The sequence below is a fragment of the Aplosporella prunicola genome (genome assembly GCF_010093885.1).
Source record: "Aplosporella prunicola CBS 121167 unplaced genomic scaffold K452scaffold_3, whole genome shotgun sequence".
NCBI lineage: Eukaryota > Fungi > Ascomycota > Dothideomycetes > Botryosphaeriales > Aplosporellaceae > Aplosporella > Aplosporella prunicola.
The window spans coordinates 567,670-591,062 of NW_022983531.1; the positions used below are offsets into that span (position 1 = coordinate 567,670).

The 23,393-nt window shown below is 54.7% G+C and overlaps 11 protein-coding genes and 1 non-coding gene across 12 annotated transcripts; 6 read left to right on the forward strand and 6 right to left on the reverse strand.

Annotated features, from left to right (window-relative positions):
- Positions 1 to 478: 478 nt before the first annotated feature.
- On the reverse strand, positions 479 to 903 carry K452DRAFT_220236 (uncharacterized protein; the record flags this gene model as incomplete). Its single annotated transcript, XM_033536455.1, has 2 exons — positions 479 to 685; positions 784 to 903. Coding segments are annotated over 2 exons (327 nt in total), but the record flags the coding sequence as incomplete, so codon positions are not given.
- A 182-nt stretch (positions 904 to 1,085) lies between these two features.
- K452DRAFT_242601 (uncharacterized protein) lies at positions 1,086 to 4,157 on the forward strand. The gene is made up of 2 exons (XM_033537876.1): positions 1,086 to 1,659; positions 1,713 to 4,157. Exons 1-2 carry the CDS (start codon positions 1,479 to 1,481, stop codon positions 4,031 to 4,033), a joined length of 2,502 nt encoding a protein of 833 aa, XP_033401794.1. The 5' UTR covers positions 1,086 to 1,478; the 3' UTR covers positions 4,034 to 4,157.
- Positions 4,158 to 4,306: 149 nt separating this feature from the next.
- K452DRAFT_263617 (uncharacterized protein) lies at positions 4,307 to 5,310 on the reverse strand. Its single transcript, XM_033538655.1, has 3 exons — positions 4,792 to 5,310; positions 4,630 to 4,722; positions 4,307 to 4,561 (listed from the first exon to the last, which is right to left on the reverse strand). Exons 1-3 carry the CDS (start codon positions 5,207 to 5,209, stop codon positions 4,386 to 4,388), a joined length of 687 nt encoding a protein of 228 aa, XP_033401795.1. The 5' UTR covers positions 5,210 to 5,310; the 3' UTR covers positions 4,307 to 4,385.
- A 257-nt stretch (positions 5,311 to 5,567) lies between these two features.
- On the reverse strand, positions 5,568 to 6,721 carry K452DRAFT_242607 (uncharacterized protein). The gene has a single exon (XM_033537877.1). The coding sequence runs from the start codon at positions 6,622 to 6,624 to the stop codon at positions 5,593 to 5,595; it is 1,032 nt and encodes a 343-aa protein (XP_033401796.1). The 5' UTR covers positions 6,625 to 6,721; the 3' UTR covers positions 5,568 to 5,592.
- Positions 6,722 to 7,529: 808 nt separating this feature from the next.
- On the forward strand, positions 7,530 to 9,029 carry K452DRAFT_355553 (uncharacterized protein). The gene is made up of 4 exons (XM_033545972.1): positions 7,530 to 7,740; positions 7,794 to 7,831; positions 7,900 to 8,001; positions 8,069 to 9,029. Exons 1-4 carry the CDS (start codon positions 7,708 to 7,710, stop codon positions 8,871 to 8,873), a joined length of 978 nt encoding a protein of 325 aa, XP_033401797.1. The 5' UTR covers positions 7,530 to 7,707; the 3' UTR covers positions 8,874 to 9,029.
- Positions 9,030 to 9,293: 264 nt separating this feature from the next.
- K452DRAFT_242611 (uncharacterized protein) lies at positions 9,294 to 12,221 on the forward strand. Its single transcript, XM_033537878.1, has 3 exons — positions 9,294 to 9,670; positions 9,721 to 11,711; positions 11,770 to 12,221. Exons 1-3 carry the CDS (start codon positions 9,361 to 9,363, stop codon positions 12,112 to 12,114), a joined length of 2,646 nt encoding a protein of 881 aa, XP_033401798.1. The 5' UTR covers positions 9,294 to 9,360; the 3' UTR covers positions 12,115 to 12,221.
- A 254-nt stretch (positions 12,222 to 12,475) lies between these two features.
- Positions 12,476 to 15,453, forward strand: K452DRAFT_263627 (uncharacterized protein). Its single transcript, XM_033538656.1, has 3 exons — positions 12,476 to 13,298; positions 13,360 to 15,008; positions 15,077 to 15,453. Exons 1-3 carry the CDS (start codon positions 12,581 to 12,583, stop codon positions 15,167 to 15,169), a joined length of 2,460 nt encoding a protein of 819 aa, XP_033401799.1. The 5' UTR covers positions 12,476 to 12,580; the 3' UTR covers positions 15,170 to 15,453.
- A 404-nt stretch (positions 15,454 to 15,857) lies between these two features.
- K452DRAFT_105569 (uncharacterized protein) lies at positions 15,858 to 16,303 on the reverse strand. Its single transcript, XM_033534965.1, has one exon. The coding sequence runs from the start codon at positions 16,245 to 16,247 to the stop codon at positions 15,903 to 15,905; it is 345 nt and encodes a 114-aa protein (XP_033401800.1). The 5' UTR covers positions 16,248 to 16,303; the 3' UTR covers positions 15,858 to 15,902.
- On the reverse strand, positions 15,906 to 15,976 carry K452DRAFT_t24. Its single transcript has one exon. It is a non-coding gene; the product is annotated as a tRNA-Gly (tRNA).
- A 235-nt stretch (positions 16,304 to 16,538) lies between the features above and the next one.
- Positions 16,539 to 16,985, reverse strand: K452DRAFT_305072 (uncharacterized protein; the record flags this gene model as incomplete). Its single annotated transcript, XM_033542869.1, has 1 exon — positions 16,539 to 16,985. The coding sequence occupies one exon, from the start codon at positions 16,983 to 16,985 to the stop codon at positions 16,539 to 16,541; it is 447 nt and encodes a 148-aa protein (XP_033401801.1).
- Positions 16,986 to 17,635: 650 nt separating this feature from the next.
- Positions 17,636 to 18,667, forward strand: K452DRAFT_305073 (uncharacterized protein; the record flags this gene model as incomplete). Its single annotated transcript, XM_033542870.1, has 1 exon — positions 17,636 to 18,667. One exon carries the CDS (start codon positions 17,636 to 17,638, stop codon positions 18,665 to 18,667), a length of 1,032 nt encoding a protein of 343 aa, XP_033401802.1.
- A 1,663-nt stretch (positions 18,668 to 20,330) lies between these two features.
- Positions 20,331 to 23,120, forward strand: K452DRAFT_105588 (uncharacterized protein). The gene is made up of 2 exons (XM_033534966.1): positions 20,331 to 20,378; positions 20,523 to 23,120. The coding sequence occupies exon 2, from the start codon at positions 20,675 to 20,677 to the stop codon at positions 22,982 to 22,984; it is 2,310 nt and encodes a 769-aa protein (XP_033401803.1). The 5' UTR covers positions 20,331 to 20,378; positions 20,523 to 20,674; the 3' UTR covers positions 22,985 to 23,120.
- The last annotated feature ends 273 nt before the right edge of the window (positions 23,121 to 23,393 follow it).

A 23,393-nucleotide genomic window follows, 5' to 3' on the forward strand; every position in this document is an offset into this window, starting at 1 on the left:
GTTTAGCGTGGCGTTGGATGGGTGGATGGATGGGTGGTTGGAACAGGACAACAGGCATTCATGAGGCCAGCGGTTGCAGAAATGCCATGGCCATGGAAATTGGCGGTACATGATGAGATTCAAACAAGACAAGACATTACTTTAAGCGGCACACGCCCTTTTCTCTTACCTGGCCTGCTCCCCCCGTTCTAGTAACAAGGTATTAACAACCGTGATATGCTGCCCCCAAACGCCATGCTGTGCGTGCGTGTGTGTGTGTATATAATACTTGCACGCACTGTTTGCGATCGCCTGGTTGGCCTGTCATAGCAGGCGACAAGCCCCACCAGTCCCTTCCAGTCCCATCCGTCTTTGTCCGCACAAGCCCGGCCGCTCGCCCCGCCCGCGGAGATGACGACGGCACGGCACGCACCCAAGCCTCCCTCCCCCATCCATGTATGAAAGAAAAAGCACACACACACACAACAACGACACCGGGCTAGAACAGCCAGACGTACCAGAAAAGCACGACGACGGCGGCGAAAAAGGCCAGCCACACCTTCCAGCCGACGCCGGTGCGCTCGGCCATGCGCAGCATGCGGTTCATGGTGCCGCGCAGGCGCACGCGCGTGCTGTCGAACGAGTCGTTCATCTTCTCGGCAAAGGCGGTCGAGTCGCGGATCTCGTCGCCGATGGCGAGGGTGATCTGTCCCCACACACACACGCATACGTCAGCATTCTCTTTCTCTCTGTGTGTGTGTGTCTCGTGTCTTCCCCAGCGCAGCGCAGCGCAACTCAACTCACATCCTTGAGCATGCGCACCTTGGCGCTCATTCCCTCCATCTGCTCGTCGTTCTGGCTCTCGAGCTCGCTCAGCACCGCGTCGCTGTACTGGCCGCGCGCGTTGGGCGTCGCGCTGCGGAAGGCGGGGCCCGGGGCCGCGGCGGTCGAGGCGCTGCCGCCGTTGCTGGGGTAGGCGGCGAAGGCGGGCCCCGGCGCGAAGCCGTAGCCGCCGCCACCACCGGGGCTGCGGCGCGCCGAGGGCGAGGGTGAGGGCGAGGCTTTGCGCTGGTCGTAGGGGGAGAAGAGGGCGGAGCGGGCGTCGCGCTGGTGCAGCTGCGAGGAGAAGCTGCGCGGCGAGACGGACGAAAGTGTTAGATTGAGGTGGTGACGGGACAAAAATAAGTTGGGGCGTTGCTTTTTTACCGTGAGGACATTGTAGTTGCGGGTGGGTGGTGTGTGTTTGTGTGTGTGTTGAGAGAGTTCGTTGGCGTGGATAAGGTGATGGGCCGTGTGTCGTCCGGGGAATCTCAATTTACGGGTCCACCCACCTGAGGCAACGAGATCCACCCGCGATCGCCGCCCGTGAGCTGTTCGACATCCAAGATTCCTCGTTGCCCGTGGCCTTTTTTTCCTTTTTCTTTCTTTCTTCTCTCTCTCTCTTTCCCTTTTCCATCTCTCCATTTCTTCCCTCACGATGCTTTGAGCTCTGCCTTGCAATGCACGGCATCACAAAGTTCGGCCTGCAGCCGCTGCGCGTCGGCGGCGCTGGCGTCATAGCAAGGCGACATATAGCCTCGTCCGCCACGCGCCACGCAAAATCAACCCTCGAGGCCGGCGAGAACAAGAGCGGCCACATCAGCGTCTCGGCGAAGAATGAAGCTGTTTTGTTCTTCGACAGTGAGTCTCAGCAGCATCGCCATCGCCGTTGCCATTGTATTGACAGCCGCCAGATGTCTTTCCCCTGAAGCTCCAATGGCTGCTGCGTCTGCCCTTCCAGGCCGAGAAGCGGATTCCCGAGCTGATGAAGCGGCTGAAAAGGCCGACCATCGCCGCCGCCGATCCCGTGCACATCCTGCACAGATGTCCGATCGTGAACAAGGCGCAAATCTCCATCGAAGAGGTGCTGCCCCGCCTCAAGGAGGGCGGCGCCTTTGTCAAGATCCGGCACGACCCCGCCATCGACTCGTCCAGCATTGAAACCGAAATCAGAAACCACTTGAAGACCGTCCGCATCAAGCCCTGGTGGAATCCCTTCCAGCGCATGCGCGCGCGCCTCGTCCGCGGCCGCCCGTGGGTCGAGGACTTGTATCGTCTCCCCAGTTCCCGTCTTAAGGTCGAGTTCCTCCCTGCTGCGCCGGGCACCGAGCCCGCTGAGTTGTCGCCCGAGCAGCTGTATAGCTTCTTCCGGCCCTATGGCAAGCTCAAGGACATTGCCGCCCAGCCCCAGGACTCGAAGATCGTTCCCCGGTATGCTAACTTGGACTTCACCATGGTTCAAAAGGCCATCATGGCCAAGAACTGTCTGCACGGTATCAAGGTTTCTGAAGCACAGGGCGGTGGCGTCGCCGGCACCATGTTGCGCCTGACGTACGAACCCAAGGTCAAGGCGCGCTATTTCCGCGATTGGATATTTGGCCACCCCAGGATCCTCATTCCCGTTCTTATTGCCATCATCGGTGCTTTCACTGTGGCTGTCTTCGATCCCATCCGGACTTTCTTCGTCAAGGCGCACATCACCAAGTCTCTCAGTTTAGGCCACAACAAGATCTACCAGTGGTTCAAGGCTCAGACTATGGATATCCTGTCTTTCCGCCGCGATGACGACGACGATGCCGGTATGGATGTCGTGTGGGATGACCGCAAGGACAACATCGAGCAGATTCGGACTTGGCTTATGGATACCGCCGACACGTTTATCATCGTCCAAGGGCCCCGCGGCTCTGGAAAGAAGGAATTAGTTGTTGACCAAGCGCTCATGTATCAGAAGCATAAGTTAGTAATCGACTGCAAGCCCATCCAGGAGGCCCGCGGCGACAGCGCTACGATTGCTGCGACGGCTGCGCAGGTAGGCTACCGGCCCGTGTTCTCATGGATGCACAGCATCAGCGGTATGCTCGATCTGGCAGCCCAAGGCGCAACCGGCGTCAAGGCTGGATTCTCAGAAACCGTCGAAACTCAGCTGGCAAAGATTCTGAACAACACCGCGACGGCCCTCAAGTCGATAGCTCTGGACAACCGCAAGAAGGACGACAAGGACGCCCATCTCAGCGACGACGAGTGGCTCGAGGTGCACCCTGAGCGAAGGCCCGTGGTCGTGGTCGACAACTTCCTTCACAAGAGCTCGGATGGCGACGTTGTCTACGAGAAGATCTCCGACTGGGCTGCCGGTCTCACGACGGCAAACCTCGCGCACATTATCTTCCTCACCAATGACTTCTCCTTTACCAAGTCGCTGAGCAAGGCTCTCCCCGACCGCGTCTTCCGCCACATCTCTCTCAGCGACTGCACGCCCGAGGTCGCCAAGCGCTACGTCATCAGCCACATTGACGCCGAGGACGAGGCCGACGCCGACAAGGCCGACCCCAACCAGAAGCACCTGACGCCGTCTCAGCGGCGCGAAGATCTCATCGAGCTCGACGACTGCATCACGGCCCTGGGCGGGCGCCTGACGGACCTGGAGTTCTTCGCGCGGCGCATCAAGACGGGCGAGACGCCGAAGAAGGCCGTGGCCGAGATCATCAACCAGTCAGCATCCGAGATCCAGAAGATGTACCTGTTCGGGCAAGACGAGACGAACCGGCGATGGACGCCGGAGCAGGCGTGGCTGCTCATCAAGCAGCTGGCGGCGGCTGAGACGCTGCGCTACCACGCGGTGCTGCTGAACGACACGTTCAAGGCGGGCGGGGAAAAGGTGCTGCAGGCGCTCGAGCAGGCGGAGCTGATCACAATCGTGACGTCGGCCGGCCGCCCGCACAGCATCAAGCCCGGCAAGCCCGTCTACCAGCCCGCGTTCCGCCGCCTCGCCGAAGACCGCGTCCTCCGCGCGCGCCTCGACCTCGCCATCCTCAAGGAGCAGAGCAAGCTCGAGAGCGCCGATATCGACAAGTACGAGAATGAGCTGAAGCTGTTGGCGGAGCTGCCGAAGCAGCCGGCCGAGGTCACGCCTAGGGTGCGCTGGCTGCTGAATAAGATGATGGCGAGCCAGGCCAAGATTGAGGGGTTTGAGCGCGAGATTGCGGCTTGCAAGGATGTTTTGAGGAAGGAGTTTTAAGGGTGGGATGGTGTGTGTATTGATTACGGGGGGTGAAGAGGAGGGCTCTATACTCTGCATTGGCAATGTGTGTACGCTTGGCTTGTACATGTACGTAGATTTGGTATTGAAGTTATGTTTTATGATGACTGTTTTGGACGTTCTAGCTGTGTACATGTATGTATAGGTTAGCAGTGTAAGGCCTGGAAAGGGCACCGTTGTCAAGCTCAACAGATGAATGGCATAAAACATATATTCCTTTTCGTAACTACATCCCCCTCCCGCAGCAGCGCACCACCACCACGGCAGCCATAACCCGACGCCAACGTCCTCTTCTATCGCCCCTATCGCCACTTCCCCCAAACCCAGCTCTCTAGCCGCGCTTGCGCGCACTTCCGCCACCGCTGCCACCCCCTTGCGCGGCATCCGTCTTCCCGGCCATCCAGGACGCGAGGTCGAAGTTCTGCAGCTGGGCCGCCGGGTTGGCGCGCGAGGCGAGGGGACTGCTCTTTTGCATTTCTTCGAACTCGGCGCGCGTCTCTTCGTCCACTGTTGATTGGGGAGGAGGGGGTTAGTGGGGTTGTTATTCTTGAGATGAGTTGGGGGTGTGTGCGTACTGTTGTCCATGAGGTACGGCATTCCGAAGATGAGGGCCATGGAGAAGAGGCCCATGAGGATCATGGGGTTCTTGAGGAAGGAGAGGGGCGAGACTGCGCGGATGGAGATATGTCAGCGAGGCATGCACAATGCGGCAACGATCAAAGGAAGCAAGCACTCACAGCCCTGGCGAACCTGGTAATACTCCTTAGGCAGAAGCGCGCGCACCTCAGCCTCGCATCTCCCGCGGCCCTCACCGCGCTTCTCGCCGCGGTTGTCCCACTCGTTGCCGCGGAACGTCTGCCACACGGCCACGACGTCGTCCTGCTCGGCGCCGACGTCGACGCGCAGGTTCTCGAACACCGCGTCCCGGCTGTGCACCGAGAGCAGGTAGCTGCCCGCGGGCACGTCGCGGAACGCGAACGTGTTGGCGCGCGTCAGCGGCGCGTGCAGTGCTTGCCCGCTGCTGTGCAGCGTCGCGTGCGTCGAGGGCGGTAGCAGGTGTGGGTGCGGCAGCTGTGGCGTTGCGGGGACCGTGAGCGTGAGGTTGGCCGCGCTGGCCAGCGCGCTGAGCGCCAGCGTTAGTGCCGTTAGTTGCATGCTGCGTGTGGGTGTGTATATATATGTGTGTGTGTGTGTGTGTGTGTGTGTGTGTGTGTGTGTGCTGGATTGATGGACGCCCGGGGGTGGTGCTTGATGTGCCGCCGCTTGGTGGTTGTGCGGTTAGGGCGCTGCGCCGGCCGGAGTGGTGGGAGTGCGGAGCGCGGACGCGGAGAGCGGCGGGGCCGAGGCGCGAGCACCGACCTATGATGACCTTCATCTTTTGCTGTGCTCGACTGTCGTTTGCGCATCGATGCATTACACAAATCACGGTCAAACCGACAACAAAACTTCAGCTCATACATTATATCGAGTTTGTTATTTCTTGTCAAATATACATCAAGTCATTAACTTTTTTGTCCCAATCCCCGGCTACATCCAGCTCAGGTATCCTTGAACGGGCATCCCTTCTCCGCGCTGGCGCTCTGCGTCTTCTCCTTGATGACTTCTCTCGTCAACTTCATCAACTGCTGACCCAGTTCCTTGTCCTGCGACGCCTCGCTTCCCGGTTCCACGATGGCGGGCGGGCAAATGTACTGCCCGGTCTTCTCCGTCGCCGTGGCTGCAAACATGGTGCTGACGGCGCCCTCGAACTGCGTCTTCTTAAACGGCTTCATGGCCAGGCTCATGCCGTAGCCGCCCAGCGGGAACGCCTCGTGGATGTGCACGTTTGTCTGCCGCGTGTCGACGATGCCCGGATGCGTCGCGTTGACCAGGATCTTAGGGTGCGACTGCCGCAAGTGGTCCGCCAGGTACCGCATGTACAGGATCGCGGCAAGCTTCGAGCGGCCGTACTGCGCGTTGGGGCCGTAGTCCTTGTTGAGCTCCTCGATCGACTCGAATTTCGTCTCCTTGGGCGCCAGCTGATGGGCGTTTGACGCTATCTGGACGATGCGGACAATGTCGCCGGCGTCGGCCGTCTTCTTCAGCAGCGGCAGCAGATGCGAAATCAGCACATCGTGGCCCATGTGGTTGGCCGCCATGTGCAGGTCGATGCCGTTCGTGGGCGCCTTCTGCGCCGTCATGATGCCGCGCGCAGCATTGCAGATCAGGATATCCAGCCTGTCCGTGTCGTTTGCAATCTTGAAGGCCGTCTCGCCAGTGGCCTTCCAGTCACTCAGATCGCACTGCATCCACGTGACTTTGTTTGCTGCTTCCGGGCCCATCTCTTGCCGGATGGCGTCAATGGCGTCATCCACAATATCCTTGGACATGGAGATGATGAAGAGCTTGGAGATGTTCTTGGAAAGCAGTGTGTGCGTAATGCCGTAGCCTATGCCCTCGGAGCCTCCGGTGACCACGGCCACCTTGCCAGAAAGGTCAGGCACCTCTTCAAGAGAGAACTGGGACTGCTCAGGGGCCAGCGAGTGGCCCCCGGTGAGGTTCTCCGCGATTGTGTTCTTGAGAGCTTGCATTGTGGGGTTGAAAGATGAGGGGTTGGAAATGGTAGTAGTGATTGATTGATGATATTCCTAACAAGGAGACGGCTATATACTCTACCTGCTACCCCGGTAACATGATGAAGGATTCCATGACGCACCGCTTGCAGGTCCTCGCACCACTCGTGATGTCAGTCCTCGATCGAGGTTTATCAGATGGAGGGTTAGATGGATCAGATTAGATCTGCCCGCAGATAAGATTCCCGCGTTGGCCCAACGGCCTGTGACGCGACAGACCTACAGGTTTCAAACGAACTTCTGTATGTAGCCGAACGTTGATAACGTCCTTCACCGCGAAACGAGATGTGCCATGTAAGACATCGAGGATGCTGGCTTCTGCAGATTCCGTACGCAAGAAAGCGAAAGTCGACACAAAGAAGTAAATATGTCAGCGAATAAGGCCACGCAAAATCAACCTAGCCACACCTATAGAACACCTTTTGAACAGTCGGAAGAAGCTAACCAGCTCAAACGATGTAACCAATCCTGAGTGTATGGGGTGACCATTACACAAAAGTCCAGGTATAAGCATAGTTCGACTGCGATTGTCTCGCCTTCAGTCAGTGAACGAATCTCGCATCCGTGTAGCCGAATAACGTAGCTGGAAGCGGCAAGGCCCTTGAGTGACTGGGCACGGAAGAGCGATAGCGATGCAGTTTAACAAACCCCCGGACACGGGGCCTAGTGTTTACAGGGGTCTGAAACGCGAGTCATTAGGTATTGCGTGAAGTGAAGTTCACTTCATGTCTCCTTCCCTTTCTTCGTGTTAGTCCCTCTGTCGGTTTCTGCCTAGATTTTGCCAGGACCTTACAAACCCTTCAACACCACACTCCCATACATACACACAGGCACACATTCCCGTACTGGCTGTTTGAGCGCATGCTCTGCCCCAATTCGGAGGCTAGCACAAAAGAAGCGCCGACCAATCTCTCTACATCACAAACGGCCGACGTCCGTTTGATGTCGCTTTAATTACGATAAGGAACTTAAATACCAGCTCTACCTCCGGCCCAAGCTCTTGTCTAAACACGGGATTCTGACGACTTGGCGCCTGATAGTATGGCGGAACAGCAGCAAGAATCACCTGGCGCGGTAGGAGTTCTGCTATCTTGTTTGACAAAACCAAAAGTATTGATGCTCAATAGGGCCAGTATGAGAACATGCATATCGTTCCCTTAACTGGGTATGTTCTTCCTCGTACGATACTCTCTCGCTGAACTTTCTCACTGACGGCACGGTACTTCTATCTAGTAAATTAGTAGCGAACATGAAGAACATGGCAACAGTTACCGGCCGTAATAAGGAACTCCTCTTGATCATTGAGAGCTTACGGGACCATTACAATGCCACTTGGTAAATCTATCTTAACCTGTTTGTCGTGCACCTGAGGGAAAGGTTCCGCTTACATGCTGCTTCTTAGTGATGTTTACTACTCTGGCGCTCTTCGTGCCCTCGAAGCTCGTGATGCGCGCAAGGCATCCGCACCTTCCAATTCCCATGAAGTCCAAAACACAACGGCCCTACGTTCTGATAATAAAAAAGCATACTCCCACTGCATTGACATTTATCCACATTCTACTGGCCCGGGCGAGAACCCCGGTATCCCGCCGACGCCTCCTGGCAAACTGTATCGCCCCCTCACACCAACAGATTTCGGCCGTGTTTCGATCAACCACACACAGCCAGATGAAGCACCATATGAACCAGAAGTGCAAGCCGTCTACGACGCTGTCCTCGGAATAGACCAGGCTACAACCATGTATCAGCAAAAGGTGGAAGACTACAAAGACCAGCTTCTGCGGCCTCTGGATCCCACCGACGCCGCAAAGGCCAGGAAAATGGTGGATGAGCTTCTGGGAATTGAGAAGCGAAAGAGCTTCGGTCCAAGAAAACAACACGGTGGTTCCAGGAGCACTGTTCTCGACAGCCCAACCCTGCAACAGTCTCCCTTGCAGATGCAAAATCTACAAAAATCCCTGTCGACTATGCCCGCTGCTAGCAGTCCCGTCGACGAGAGAACCATCACTACTCCTCCGAGGTCGCGTTACGTACCTAATCCTCACATGGCTGGTCCCACTTGGGCTGGAGGAATGGCACCGCAAGCACCAATGATTGCAAATGCACAGACACAAGATGGCCAAGCTGCTAACAGGTCCATGGGTGCAAGGGGCAAACAGAGCGGAGGGGATCTGGTTCTAGCGGATCCGAGACTCCGTAACAGGTAGATGATGTGCTGGTTTCGCTCTGAAGGATACAAGTTAGCGAGGTAGCTTCAGAATTGCTTTAGGAACGAGGTTAGTCCATTGTCATGGGCATTTACATAAAGCAGCATGCGAGGTAGCTTCCATGCTCCGTGGAGACAAAATTGAATTAACGGGTTTGCGAGCTATGAGCCTTTCATGAGTGTTTCGGCTATTTGTCCACCCTACATAACTGGTGAGCAAAATAGTAAAAAATAATAGCCAAATTATCTGGAGTCAGTTGCAATGTTTATTTAATATTTGGTGCGTTGATTGTTGATCCCGGACTTGGAGGCGTTGAGGCTGTCGCACCGCCACAGTCAAGCCTCGACACGTTCATCACCGAGTGGACGCGTTCGGGCAGCTGTTTTCCCCGCGATGCAACCCAGCGCAACAACAACATTGCAACAACACAACTCTCCGCCGAGGAGCCACAAGCTCACCCACCACATGGACGTCCAGCATCGCAGCTATGTCATCGTCGCGCCAGAACCCCAAGTACTACCCGAACGGTGAAAGGAACCCAAGTGGCTCCCGGCCCCGGCCATCCACTGCGCGCGATCAAGGATCGCACTCCCGGAAACAGTCCTCGAGCGAACGTGAGCGGCGCACCGAGAGGAGCAGTACCTTGACCAAGGAGACGGTAACAGTCAAGCGCAACCCGCTGAAGCACTCGAGCGAAAACCGCACAAATGCTAGGAGGAGCAGAGAGGAAGTAAAGTCGAAGACCAGCAGCTTGGGCGCTTCAAGCACCGCGGAAGACAAGGAGAAGGAACAGCGAGGTATGGCGGGTTATGCGACCGGTGCGCTCAACTGCTAACGTACCGTGAAGCAGCATGGAAGCCTGAAGCTTCGCTCGTCCCGTATACCACCGCTCCGCTCGCCTCAAGAATCTCGATTCCCCCACTCGCATCATCAGCACCAGCCGAACTTCAGCCCTTGCCACTAAACCAGCTATCGCTTGAGTCCCAAGAGACGGCAATCATTGAAGACTTGTTGTTTGCTTTTATGGGCTTTGAGGGCCAGTACATCCGATTCGATGCATCCTATAACCCTTCCGAGGAGAAGGATCGGTTGCTTGGGCCTACTTTCCGCATATCGTCTGGACTGGATCCTAGCTTGCGCGATCTGACAACCTCCATGCTCAAAATGGCCACGCACTATTCGGCCCTGGAAGCTTTCATCGAGGTGCAAAGCAGGGACGAGTACGGCGCGGTCAACCATGCGTTATGCGCTGTTGTTCGCAAGCTTCTGAAGGACTACCTAATACTCATGGCTCAGCTTGAGCACCAAATGTTGACAAATTCGACATTCACACTTCATGTGCTGAATCTGCATACTAAACCAACGAGTCACATGCTATTCCAATTATATAATATGGGTCTGGAGCTGCTTAAGTCGAACGGGCTTCTTGAGGATGAAAAAGAGGAAGATTTGGACGAGACGGATAACATTGAAGACATCCTCGAGTCTCTGCGAGAAGGCGGTAGCTTCGGTCAAGGCCCAATGAGTGGAAAGAGAGTATGCAAGGGTGGAAGTGTACTTGGCCTAATATCGAGGAGATTGGCATCAATGTCTGGAGACCCTAACGCGAGGATACTACTCACGACTCTACTGCGCGAAGCAAGCAAACCGTACATGACTATGCTGAACGAGTGGCTGCACCATGGAGGTATCAAGGACCCTCATGCGGAATTCTTGATTAAAGAGCAAAAGAGCATCAAGCGGGAAAGGCTGGACCAGGACTACACCGATGAGTATTGGGAGAAGCGTTACACCATTCGAGACAATCTTGTTCCACCGCAGCTGGAGGCCGTAAAGGACAAGGTTCTTCTTGCAGGCAAATACCTGAACGTTGTCCGTGAATGCGGTGGTGTCGACGTCAGCAAAACGGTTCAGGATGTGCCCACCAGCTTCGACGACCCACGATTTTTGGAGAACGTCAACAACGCGTACGCCTATGCCAACTCTTCCCTACTGGATCTACTCTTGACTACCCACGCTCTTCCGGCAAGGTTGCGTTCTCTGAAGCACTACTTCTTCCTGGACCGCTCCGACTTTTTCAGTTATTTCCTCGAGCTTGGTACATCTGAGCTCAAGAAGCCCGCTAAAGCTGTCAATATTGGCAAGCTCCAGTCGCTACTTGATATCGTGCTACGACAACCGGGCAGCGTAGCAGCAGAGGATCCGTACAAGGAAGATGTCAAGGTCCAGATGAACGAAATAGGTCTGACCAATTGGCTGATGAAGATTGTCACTGTGACCGGCCTCGATCAGGACGCCGCTGCCGGCAGTTTCTCAAGCTACACTCCCGCCGCCCAATCTGCCACCATTACCGACGACAAAGACATCATCGGGTTTGACGCACTTGTTCTCGATTACGCGGTCCCCTTCCCTCTTTCGCTTGTTGTCAGCCGTGTCACGCTTACTCGTTACCAACTCCTCTTCCGCTACCTTCTGTCACTTCGCCATCTCGAAACCTTACTCGTAGGTAGCTGGGCGGACCACAGCAAGGTTCGCAGCTGGAAGCACCGCAGCTCAAACCCCAAGATCGAAATCTGGAAGCGCAAAGCCTGGACGCTGCGGGCTCGCATGCTTGTATTCGTTCAACAACTGCTGTACTACAGCACGGCCGAGGTCATAGAGCCCAACTGGCAGTCGATGATTGCCAGACTCAACGCGGGTACTGATACTCCTGATCAAGAGGAGACGGGAGGCGAGGCGCAGGTGAAGAGGACAGTCGACGAACTCATGCAGGACCATGTTGATTTCTTGGCGACGTGTCTGAAGGAGTGCATGCTTACCAACTCTAAGCTGCTGAAGGTACGTATTAATGTGTGTTTTTGTATGGCAGTAAGCTAACTCGATCACCGTCATGTAGATCAACTCCAAGATTCTCAACACCTGCACAATGTTCGCCAACTACACCAACTCGTTATCCCGATACCTCATCTCTGCTGACGAGGACTTGGCCACGTCGGCCACCAATGCTCCCTCATCCTCGACGCGGGAACGCAGCAGCATGACGTACGACCCGGCCAAGTTGAACAAGATGGTCGACCTGCTGCAAAAGTACGAAGACAACTTCACTAAGCACCTGCGAATTCTGCTCGACACGCTCAATTACTATGCTGCCACGGAAACGGTCGTGTTTTTGTCGCTGTGCGCCAGGCTGGCGGCGGCGAGCGAGGGACTGGGGATGAGCGCGAAGGATACTGTGTATTGATGTCGCGAAAATGCTTTGGTTAATAGGTAGCGAGGCGTCGGGGTTGCTTCTTTGGACGGTAACTAGGTACGAGTGACCCGTTGGGCAATGCGAATGCGAATGGATGGAATGATGTCCTGCGTCATCGGGCCAACCCCACGCGGCTGACTCGCGTTGGGCTGGCCCTTGCGACCTAAGATGATAGCGTGAAAGCACCAAAAAGAGAGGCGTCCGGACAGGCGAAGAGCAGTGCGCAGATCGTTCGGTCAAGTTGTCTCTGAGCGGCATGGCGGCGATGCGGCCGGATGTGACAAGCGTTGGCCGGTGCCAGATGGCACCCACGTGTGGCCGACGCGCTACCTAACAGGCTCTCTCTCTCTCTCGCATGCCTCACCATCCCATTCGTCGTAAACGCAAAACCAATTGACCGGCCTCCCACCACGTTCCTGTACGCCTTCTGTCCTACCTTCGACCGTCCATTGGCACCATGCGCTTCGGACGTACCTTGCAGCGCTCTGTTTACCCCCCATGGCAGGACAAGTACATCGACTACGATAAGCTCAAACAGCTGCTGCGCGAGGGTGGCTCGGACCAAGGCGCTGACGAGGATGTCGACGACGAGTGGACCGAGGAGGACGAAGGCCGCTTTGTCGAGGAGCTCGTCAACGTCCAGCTCGAGAAGGTCCACGATTTCCAGGTCCAAACGTACCAGGACCTGCGCGACCGCACGTCCGGGTGCGAGGCCAAGCTAGAGCCATTGACGGTCACGGCACGGAGCGATGACGGCAACGACGGCGACGGCGGCGAACCCTCATCGTATGCCGAGGCGGTGGCGAGCAATAAGGGAAAAGAACCGGAGCTTTCGCACGAGCAGAGAGAGCAGACGCTGCGCGAAGTGCTAAAAGAGCTGGACAGGATAACCAAGGAGGTCAGCGAGCTGGAGCGCTACAGCCGTATCAATTACACTGGCTTCCTCAAGGCTACGAAGAAGCATGACCGGAAGCGTGGCCATGCCTATCGCGTCCGTCCGCTGCTCCAGGTCCGCCTGGCGGCGCTGCCATTCAACAAGGAAGACTACTCGCCGTTGCTCATTAGGCTGTCGGCCATGTACTCTTTCGTGAGGCAGAACCTGGATGGCAAAGACAAACGTTCCATGTCGTTCTCCGACAGCCAGACTGGCGGCGAGGACTTCACGTCGCACAAATGTAGGCATTGGAACATTCTTGGCCCCCGCGTTCTTAGCGCGTTCACGCTAACATGTGACAGTCTGGGTGCACCCAGAGAACCTGCTCGAGGTCAAGACTGTCATTCTCCGCCGTCTGCCCGTTCTTGTCTACAACCCTCAGACTTCCAAGGTTGCTGAAGGCAACCAAGTCGATCCTACCATCACCTCGATATACTTTGACAACCCCAAGTTCTCTCTGTACACGGACAAGGTCGGCCATGAGCCGGACGCTTCTTCTCTTCGCCTTCGGTGGTATGGACAATTGGCTGAGAAGCCAGAGATACTGCTGGAGAAGAAGGTTATCAAGGACGGAGATGCCAGCGAAGAGACGCGGTTCCCGATCAAAGAAAAGTACATTCAGTCGTTCATCAAGGGCGACTACAAGATGGAGAAGAGTATCGACAAGATCAAGAGGACCATAGGCGAAGACAGTGACAAGGTCAAGAGCTTCCAAAAGAGCGTTGATGAGATCCAATCGTTCATCAAAGAGAGGAAGCTCCAGCCTGTGCTGAGAGCCAACTACACCCGCACCGCATTCCAAATCCCTGGTGACGACAGGGTCCGTATCTCGCTCGACACTGACCTGGCCCTCATCCGAGAGGATGCTATTGACCAGGACCGGCCGTGCCGCGACCCCAAGGACTGGCACCGCCGGGACATTGACGATGCACAGATGGAATATCCCTTCAAGTCTATCCGCAAGGGAGAGATCAACCGCTTCCCGTTTGCTTTGCTCGAAATCAAGATTAAGGGCAGGAAGCAGTACGAGTGGGTGAATGATTTGATGAGCTCGCACTTGGTAAAGGAAGCGCCGCGTTTCTCTAAGTTCGTGCACGGCGTGGCCCGGCTCTTCGAAGATGTCGTCAACACGTACCCCTTCTGGCTCGCCGAGCTGGAGACGGACATCCGCCGCGATCCTCACAAAGCCTTCGAAGAGGAGCAAGAACGCAAAGCCAAAGCCGCGCAGGATGAAATGGTTGTGGGCTCGCTGTTCGGCCCACGCTCAAGTCCGCTTCACTTCAAGCCAGCCATCAGCTCGCCGGTCGGCTCGCCGTCCAATGCAGATGCCAAGGGCAAGCGACCCAGCCAAGCCGTCGCCGACATGGCCAGCCTCTCCTCTCGCGCCGCGGCCAGCCAACCTACGGGCACAGAAGCCGTAGTGGAAGAAGCCGACTCGGACGACGACGGAGCGCAAGGCGATCGGGGTGCCAACGGCGACGGTGGCTTCCGCGAATCCAACACGACGACAACTGCGGGCCTGCGCTCGCTATTCCCGAGCTTCTCTTACTCGAAGTACGCGCAGCGGCACCGGGCGCGCTCGGCGCAGCTCCCGCCCGGCGTGCGTGATCCCGGCCAATGGATCAAGGACCAAGGCCCCGTGCGTGTCGAGGCCAAGGTCTGGCTCGCCAACCAGCGTACCTTCATCAAGTGGCAGCACGTGTCGGTGCTGATGGCCTCGCTGTCCCTCGCGCTGTACAACGCCGCGGGAGAGCATAACAGCATCGCCCGCGCGCTCGCACTCGCGTATACGGGCCTTGCGGCCTTCGCGGGCGTGTGGGGTTACACGATGTACATGCACCGCTCGAGGCTGATTCAGCTGCGCAGTGGACGCGACTTCGACAACATCTGGGGCCCGATTGTGGTGTGTTTGGGCTTGATCATCGCGTTGTGCTTGAACTTTGGGTTTAAGGTGAGTGGTTCTCGGTGATTACATTCCTGGTTCATCTTAAAGTGGCTGACTGACGGGCGTGGCAACAGTATCATGCGGCTATGCAGCAGCGCGAGGAACACGCGCCTGGTGCTGTGAATGGGACGGCGCCGCTGTGGGTTGCGGGCGAGGATGAGCTGTAGGTAGGTAAATGTGCCAGAGCCACAAGGCTGCGGCCAATTGCTCTTGGATGTGTGCAAGCGCGGGAGCGGGAAAAAAAAGTTGATGGTAAGAGACATGGGATTACAGGTTCAGTCACTGTTTATTTTGTTTAGTTTTGTTAGGTGAACGAGCGAGCGAGCGCGTGTGTATATTGCATCCGGTGGTCATCAAAAAAATTGTAAGCGTGCAGAGTAGATAGTTGTTCAGCAGCGATATGCCATCGAGACCTTAGGTCTGGAATTTTGATGAAGCCATTCAAACCCACTGCTACTACTTCACCACCGTCTGGATATGGGTCTGTTCACCCCCTTCTCAGGCACAGTTTTCTGGCTATACTTGAAGCCATCTATGCGGCTGCGATACATTTCTAGCTGCATTCGAATCTTGTTGACAGCTTTATAAACGCTTCCCCAATACACTCGGTGGTCCGCTCCAGTCCCATTGGTGAAACAACACATGATCCTACGTCCCTCCACCATGACTTCAACAATCTCATCCACTAAGTTCCTTTTCTCTGGCACACGCAGACTTTCCTCCGCTCATCACGTCCCGAAATGCTCCCGAGAATGCCGACAGGGATGCAAAAAAATTGGTTTGAGAGCTCCGAGCTCCACCCTGCGCTAGCGCAGGCCACTTTCGAAACGCCAGGGGCTAAAAAGCAAAAAAAAAAAATGTGGAAAATTAAACGCTTCCTAGCGGAACTAGGAGTCTGTATCATGCATCAGCCGCGAATCGAACGCGGGGCCCATCGATGGCAACGATGGATTTTACCACTAAACCACTGATGCTTTGATGAAAGATGATTTCATTGCATAGATTATATTGCTCACACCAGATGCGAAATGAGAGAATCTTTAGTCGTAGCCGATCTGTGTCTTTACGAACAGATTTTATGTGGTTGAAAATAGCTTCTTTGAAAGGGTATGAATAGTTCTCTGTGCGGCCGTTGAATGTGCTTTCTAAGGTTTGATTAACCTCTGTCTGAGTGGCAGTTACCTTTTCTGCGAGTTCGGACAATGGAGGAGGCCGCGACAATTTGATCAGCTGCCTTTCGATCATATTTGCATTATCGATTCTTTCCTTACTTTATTCAAACTTGTTCTTTCCTGCTTTACTCTGTAACGCCGTCATTCTGAGAAATATATAACGATATAAATTTTTTAACACCTCTCAGCTCCGTGTCTTTGAGACAACATCACTGAGCTCGATAGGTTGGCCTTTCCTCATGAACCCGAACTTACCCATCTCAGCTCCAATTTCGGTCTCCCACGACCATTTCTTCACAAGCTCCTCGTTCATACCGCCAGTCATCGAATCCACTACGAAGTCCCCAAGCAACGACAAGAACTTTCATGCATGCAACGATCCGCCCGTCGCTATCTGGAACCCTTCGTATCTCGGATTCTGACAGATCAGGAACTCGACGTCTGTCGTCTGTTTAAGCCAGCAGTATTTCGTTTTCGCAAATGGTCTTTCCGCAAAATCCGGCGCTATTTCTCTCAGTTCGTCCCTAATGCCTGCCTCTATCTCAAGCGAAAGATATTGCTCCACGCCGTCGTCTACCACTGTGCGCAGATACGACGGACGATACTCTTCCTCGACCTCTCCGTCTGGATGCGGGAGCGTGATAGAGTTGCACATGCCGCCGGAGCGTCTCAACACCTTGAGTAGCCTGCCAATAGGCGTGAAAACGTTCACGCCTGTAGCGAGGTTCGTATGGCAAGCATTGTCCTTGTACGCTTCATACTTTTCAGCCGTCAGCTGGATGTATTCTATGCCGACTGCCTGCGCCTCCATCACCCCGTTTAGTTTGACAAGCTTGCTGGACTAGGCGCCTGTTGCGAGTCTTCTCGGAACGGAGTTCGCGCCCGTCTTCCAGCACAACGCTCTCGACAGTTGACACCCCCGTGCTGTAGAGAAGCCAGCTGGCTGACATCCCAAGCACAAAGTCGATGGTATGGTGACAAAAGGTAAGTAGGGCGCTTACATAATTATTGTCGTGGCCGATTTGTGACTACATATAAATGGCTTCACGAGAGCTTACAATCTCAATATTCTGTAAGTATGATTTTTCTTCTTGCTAGAATTCATCGGGGCAACCGTTTTTCCAAAGCCAACCCCATGTCGACCGCCATGGCGTGTTTGTTCCGCGGTTTACATCTCGCAACCAAAATTCTGTACAAGATGCTGTACCATGGAATAGATATGTTCAGAATGACTGTCCACGGTTATCCTATAAATACCAAGCTCCACGGACCTTCGATTCTATATTTTCGCGGAGTCGTCAGATTCATCTTGCCCACTACACAAATCCTTGCCATGGTAGAACAACCTTTTCATCGCCTAAAAGAAGTTACTATTTAATTTACGAAGAACGTCAAACAAACTTTCGCTTTCTTCCAGAACATAAATTCTCACTATCGACACCAATTCCTAGGATTGCAAAGATGCAACACTACATTGGAGAGATAGCGGTGGTACAACACAAAAGAGACATTACCAGCAAGAGGCGAGCAGCAGCTCGAAGATACAGAGAGGAGTTTTGTCAACAACAACCTGTTTCTGCCACTAAACACAACATGGAGCAATCTGGCCTTTATCGCTTACCGCCAGAAATACTTCTTCTGGTAGGTGCCAACCTCACCGGCTCAAGTACCTTGTCATTGCAGGCATCTTCGCGGAGATTCCGCCTTATCATTGGCGCCTCGACCGCCAGGGAGGCCAACCAGAGGTCCTCGAAAAGGTTTTTGAACTACCTAAAGAACGATAAATTCGCCCGGGACTGTGCAAGTGAGCGCAGGTTGTGGCACAATAAAGATCTGAAGGGATGTTCTGGCTGCCGGAAGGAGCACCCTACCAACTTTTTCTCGCCGGAAGAGTTGTCCAAACCACCGGAAGCCCGCAACTGTATAGGCAGGACGAAGGTATTAAGAGCCTGTGACCACAAAAGCCTGACCTTCACCGAGATGGAGAACATAACAAAGAGAATGGCCCAAAATGGTCAACGTGGACGCCCGATTTGCAGCGCGCCGGAGCATTCGGACAGATTGAGAGAACGGAAACCATGGCTTACAAGAGTTGCATCTGAAGAGTACTGGTATGGCATAACCCATCAGTATCTACTCTTCAAAACCCTGAGAGACCAAATTGTAGCCATGGGCCCGTTACACAACGTTCTGGCTAGACTGAACATACAGATATGTCCGCATTCTCTTTCTAGTGTGCCAAATCTTTTCAAGTTGACGCAGCCCTACGACAACTATGTCCTTTACGATAAGGACTTTGAAGCAAGGCCTGGGTCAAAACATCTGAGATCATCTTGCGAGACTCCTAACTGCTATACATTCTTCAGCTTATACGTGGACTATATCCATGGAGGCAAAAACATGGTTCGCATTTTTCTCTATGTCCACCGCGCTTTCTCGATCTCCGAAGGCGCCAACGATCCAACGTGGCTGGAACAAACACTGCTTCAATAAGCAAACAATACACGAGTTCTGCCTTTCTACTTAGACAGACAAAATTCTTCCTGGAACGGAGGGCAGAGGGCGAATCGGACATGCGGCGCCCGAACTAGCAACTTAGAAGACGGCATCAATGGTCTCCAAGCAAGAGGGTTGAAGGGTAGAGAATATCTGAGAGTTCAGCTGGCTGGACGAAGCTCAGAAAGTACGGGTAACCATGTATGCTGCAGTCGGGGTCCATGGTAACACTCGGTTGCGAAATTGGTGTTGATCTCTTTCGTTCTGGTATAGTCATTGACGTATCACTGTCGAGTGGGAGTATATTCAAGCGGGAGAATTGAGGGTACCGGACACTGAACTGCGCCGCCTCTTGGTCTAATTTCCGAGCGGTAAGCACAGCCATTGTGGATGTCAACGATCTTAAATTGGGTTTGCACGGGGGCAATGCCGCACTTTTTTGAATGCAATGGTTTGGCTGTTGTTGCGGGTTTTGGTTTTTGGCGGCTACTACATATCTGTCCACACAAAAAGTTATTTTTGCTCTTATCACTGCCCGGAACTTGAAATATCGTGAGTGAAACCGTAGCGTGCGTGGTCACAAAGATTTAATTTCTAGCCGTCTCTAATACGCACACAGCCACGGGTGCAAGCGAAGAAGCCACGTGTGTAGATGTAGTTAGTCAAAGGCAAACTACTGTTCTGGAAAGTGGTTCCTAAAATGGGTCAGTTTCAAGCCGATGTTGCAGGATGTTTGGCATTCTTGGGTTGTACGCGTGAGCGGTTACATCCAGTTGCTCATGATCACGTGGGACGATACTGTATGAAGGAATATGATTTAGGGCTGATATTATTAGTAGCCTCATTGTTTGGCAGTCGTCGCACGAGCTCTGGGGCTTGTTGGGGCTTGGTTGAGAGCAGCGATGCTAAGAATGCTCTGTTACGGTCACACTCGGGTCAGCGCGAAAGGGAGGTTGCCCGGAGGACTCGTGGAAGATTGCAGGCGCGTGAGGGCGTTGCGCAAATGGCTTTTATTATTTGAGAAGCGGGGAACGGCACCCATCCCTTTGTTCGCGGGAGACCTTTTTCGGTAGCGCGGTCGCACTTGCTGCAGGTCCCGGAGGCGGCTACCGGCCGTGCGACGCATGCGGCGGCGGTTGTGCAGCATCATGCGTTACCTCCTGCATGACCGGCGGCTAGAGGAGAGAGGGAAGAGAGTGAGAGTGAGAGCGGGTGCGAGTAAGCGTGATCAGTGAATGAATGAGTGATCAAGTGAGTGAGTGAAGTGGAGATGGATGGTGGGGGATTTGCCCGGCCGGGGGATGAACGCTTGAAGGCGGATGGATTGAAGGACTTGTGCAAGTTTCCTTACTTGAGGTCATCGTGGTGGAGTGGCATTAAGCAGCGGCTCCACCAGCACCAGCCATCCTCCGAAGGCTCGGGCGGGGGCGCCAAGAGGCTAGGCGGCCTGACAGACGAGCCAGGCCTACCCTGGCACCACCTCGATCACCCACTGCTCCTGCCAAGAACTCGTCGGACAGCCTCCATCCAGTGGCTTCCCTTTCGCACGGCCGGGGAGAGAACGCCTCCCCGGCAGGCGCCAATCGCTGTGACGTCGCCGCCTCCCAGCCATTTATTTTCCGTTCTCTCCACATCTACTGATACCACAGACTGACACGCTGCCGCTGCGCATTCGACCTTCATTTCGCTCTGCTGTTTTCGCCAGGAGGTCGGTACCACACTTGCTGCGGGCAAGGGTATCACTGCAGATCAACCAACCCTCCAAACAACGCAGTCGCCCGTGCCGCCGGGCTCAGGGCGTTTGTCTGCTCATTGCGGGCTTGCTCCGGCCTCCGCTAACATCGCTTGACAGGCCGCTCACTAGTAGACTTCGACAGTCTCCACACTCTCTCTCATTTATCTTCAAGGCGCCCCTCGCCTTGTCGCCGCTCTTACCTTTCTCATCCGTCTGCAAGAGTACGATTCCCCGTACCTTCTTTTCTTTCTTCAGTGTAGTCCTTTACTATGCTTTCGTCTCTTTTCCTGGCGTCCTCGACGCTGACTGCCATTGCGGCCGCCTCTCCAATTGATCCCCCACCTAGCAAAGCCGATGTTACCACCACTGCCGCCAGCGCATGCTCTTCCGTGAGCTCCATGATCCTCAATGGTCCTGCGACTTCGACTCCTACGATTCCTGCCGGCATAGCCTACGAGTGTCTCACCAGTGTTCCCTTGAACAAGACTGCGGCCCTTGAGCTTCTGGATTCAGTCAAGCCCTACATCACGTGGCAGAGTACTACCTCCTACCTGAAGAACCCTCCGGCCGACTACGTCGCGAAGGTCCAGCCGGCAGTGGATGTATGGCAGAACGTGGCAGACCTTGAGGAAATGGTCAACAACGACACCTTCACCGGCGAGTACGAATTCGGCTGGGCGGTGTACAGACTGTTCCAGACCCCTCATGATGGACATTTCGTCTACGTCCCCGACTCGGTCGGTTCCATCTTCACTTGGGGAAGGACTGTTCCACTCGTCTCCGTGTCTGAGGATGGCCAGAAGTTGCCTGCAATCTTTGCATACCCGGATGTTCTGCGGGCCGCAGGACCCGATTCGACCTTCATTCCTTCGGCTATTGTGAAAATCAATGGTGAGGAGGTCACTTCTTATCTTGAAAACTGGAGCCGTTTCGGCTCTCTCCAAGACCCCGATGCCCTTTACAACAACGTTTTTTACGAACTGGCCCAGATTCAGCTCGGCTCGACTGGAAGTGCCACTGGCACCTTCACCGGCGGTGGACGCGGCAGATGGGCATACCCTGGCGCCGAAACCAAATTCGAATTTGCTAATGGCACGACCAAGACTTACGAAAACTTTGCAAGGTCTCTCGTCTCCTTCAGAGGTGTTGAGAACGGTACCGCGCTGGCTAAACGCTACTTCTACTACGAGGGCAGCACTGCATCTGCGGCCGTCGCGGCCGCCGCGAATGCCGCTAAGCAAGATGTTGCGGCGCCTGCTGGAAATGATGTTACTGGCGCTGATGTAGCAGCGACCACTACAGCTAACAGTCGCCCGACGGCTGCCCCTGGGTACCCCGAGCCGGTCGTCTATCAGAGGAATAACTACATTGCCGGTTACTACCTGGAAGGAGAGGATTACTCGGATGTCGCCGTTCTGACCGTACCGTCCTTCGTCAGTCTAAGCAGCGCCGAGAAGTCGTTCCAAGAAGTCGGTACGAAGTTCTTGGCCATGGCAAAGGCTGCTGGCAAGAAGAAGCTCATCATCGACCTCAGTGCCAATGGAGGTGGAACCATTCTGCAAGGTTATGACTTGTTCAAGCAACTTTTCCCCTCTATCCTTCCGTATGGTGGCAGCCGTTTCCGGGCCCACGAGACGCTGGACCTGCTTGGACAGAAATTCTCTCAGCTCTCCGAAGGCTTCCCCAGAGAGCTTAGTATTGTCGAGGAAAACTATACGATGGCAGACATTGTCTCAAGTGCCTTCAACTACCGGACGGACACTAACGCTGATTACAAGCCATTTTCTTCCTGGGCTGAGAAGTACGGCCCGCACAAGTACAACGGTGATGAGTTTTCGTCCATTATTCGGTGGAACTTGTCCGATCCGTTGAACCTTCTGAACAGCGGCGGCATTGAAGTCACCGGCTTTGGCAACCGTACCAACTACACCACACAGCCATTCGAGTCGCCCGACGTCGTTATGCTTTTTGATGGCTACTGCGCCTCCACCTGCACAATCTTCTACGAACTCATGCGCCAGCAGGCTAACGTGACGAGCATTGCGCTTGGTGGCCGTCCGCAGTACGGCCAGATCCAAGCTGTCGGTGGTACCAAAGGCACCAACAACTTTGGCTGGGCTGCCCTTCAGGTGTGGGTGCAGACAGCTTTCAAATATGCGACCGACGAAGAGAAGGAGAAGTACAACTCCTCGTACCAGAATACCTATGCATCTTACACGCCGTTCAACCGGGCGGCCAGCACTTCCAACGTCAACGTCCGCGACGGCATCAGGAAGGACGATGAGACTGGAACGCCGCTTCAGTTCATCTACGAGCCGGCCGACTGCAGGATCTTCTACACGGCGGAGATGACGCTAGACGCCTCGGCGATTTGGAAGGCTGCGGCGGACAGCAAGTGGGGTGACAAGAGCCATTGCATCGATAGCTCAAATGGCAATGCCAAGAGAGACGAGACGATCAGCAAGAGGGCCGTGGTCCCCAAGATGAAGAAGAGAGACTTGGAGCTCGAGAGAGCGCTGGAACTCTACACCGATTACAGTCAGTTGAGACTGGACGGCGACGGCTTCATGTTCCCGTAAAGGGACTAATGAGTAATTGGGAATGACGAGGAGTTTTGGGTTCGGATTGGTAATGTTCTAATGTCTGATTAGTTCCATAGCACCGGCGCCTTCCTTGGTTGTACGACGAGGGTAGGGAGTTGGCTTATGAAGGGAACTCTTGCATCTTAGTTATTGGTGGTACTGACGACGATAATCTTTCATGAAAGCAGGGATAGAGGATAGAAGGCAGTCCTCGGAGCATTGAATTCTCGATGAATAGATAGCAATTGAATTATGAATTTGCTTGACCATCAGCAGCATTGGTGAGGTGTTATTAGCGCGACCACAATCAGCACTTCAAGCCGGATGATCGATAGATATGGGGCAGATATGGGGCAGTGAAGTTGGACAATGCCCCGGGTCCAAGGTAGGACATGACGAAAGGAGG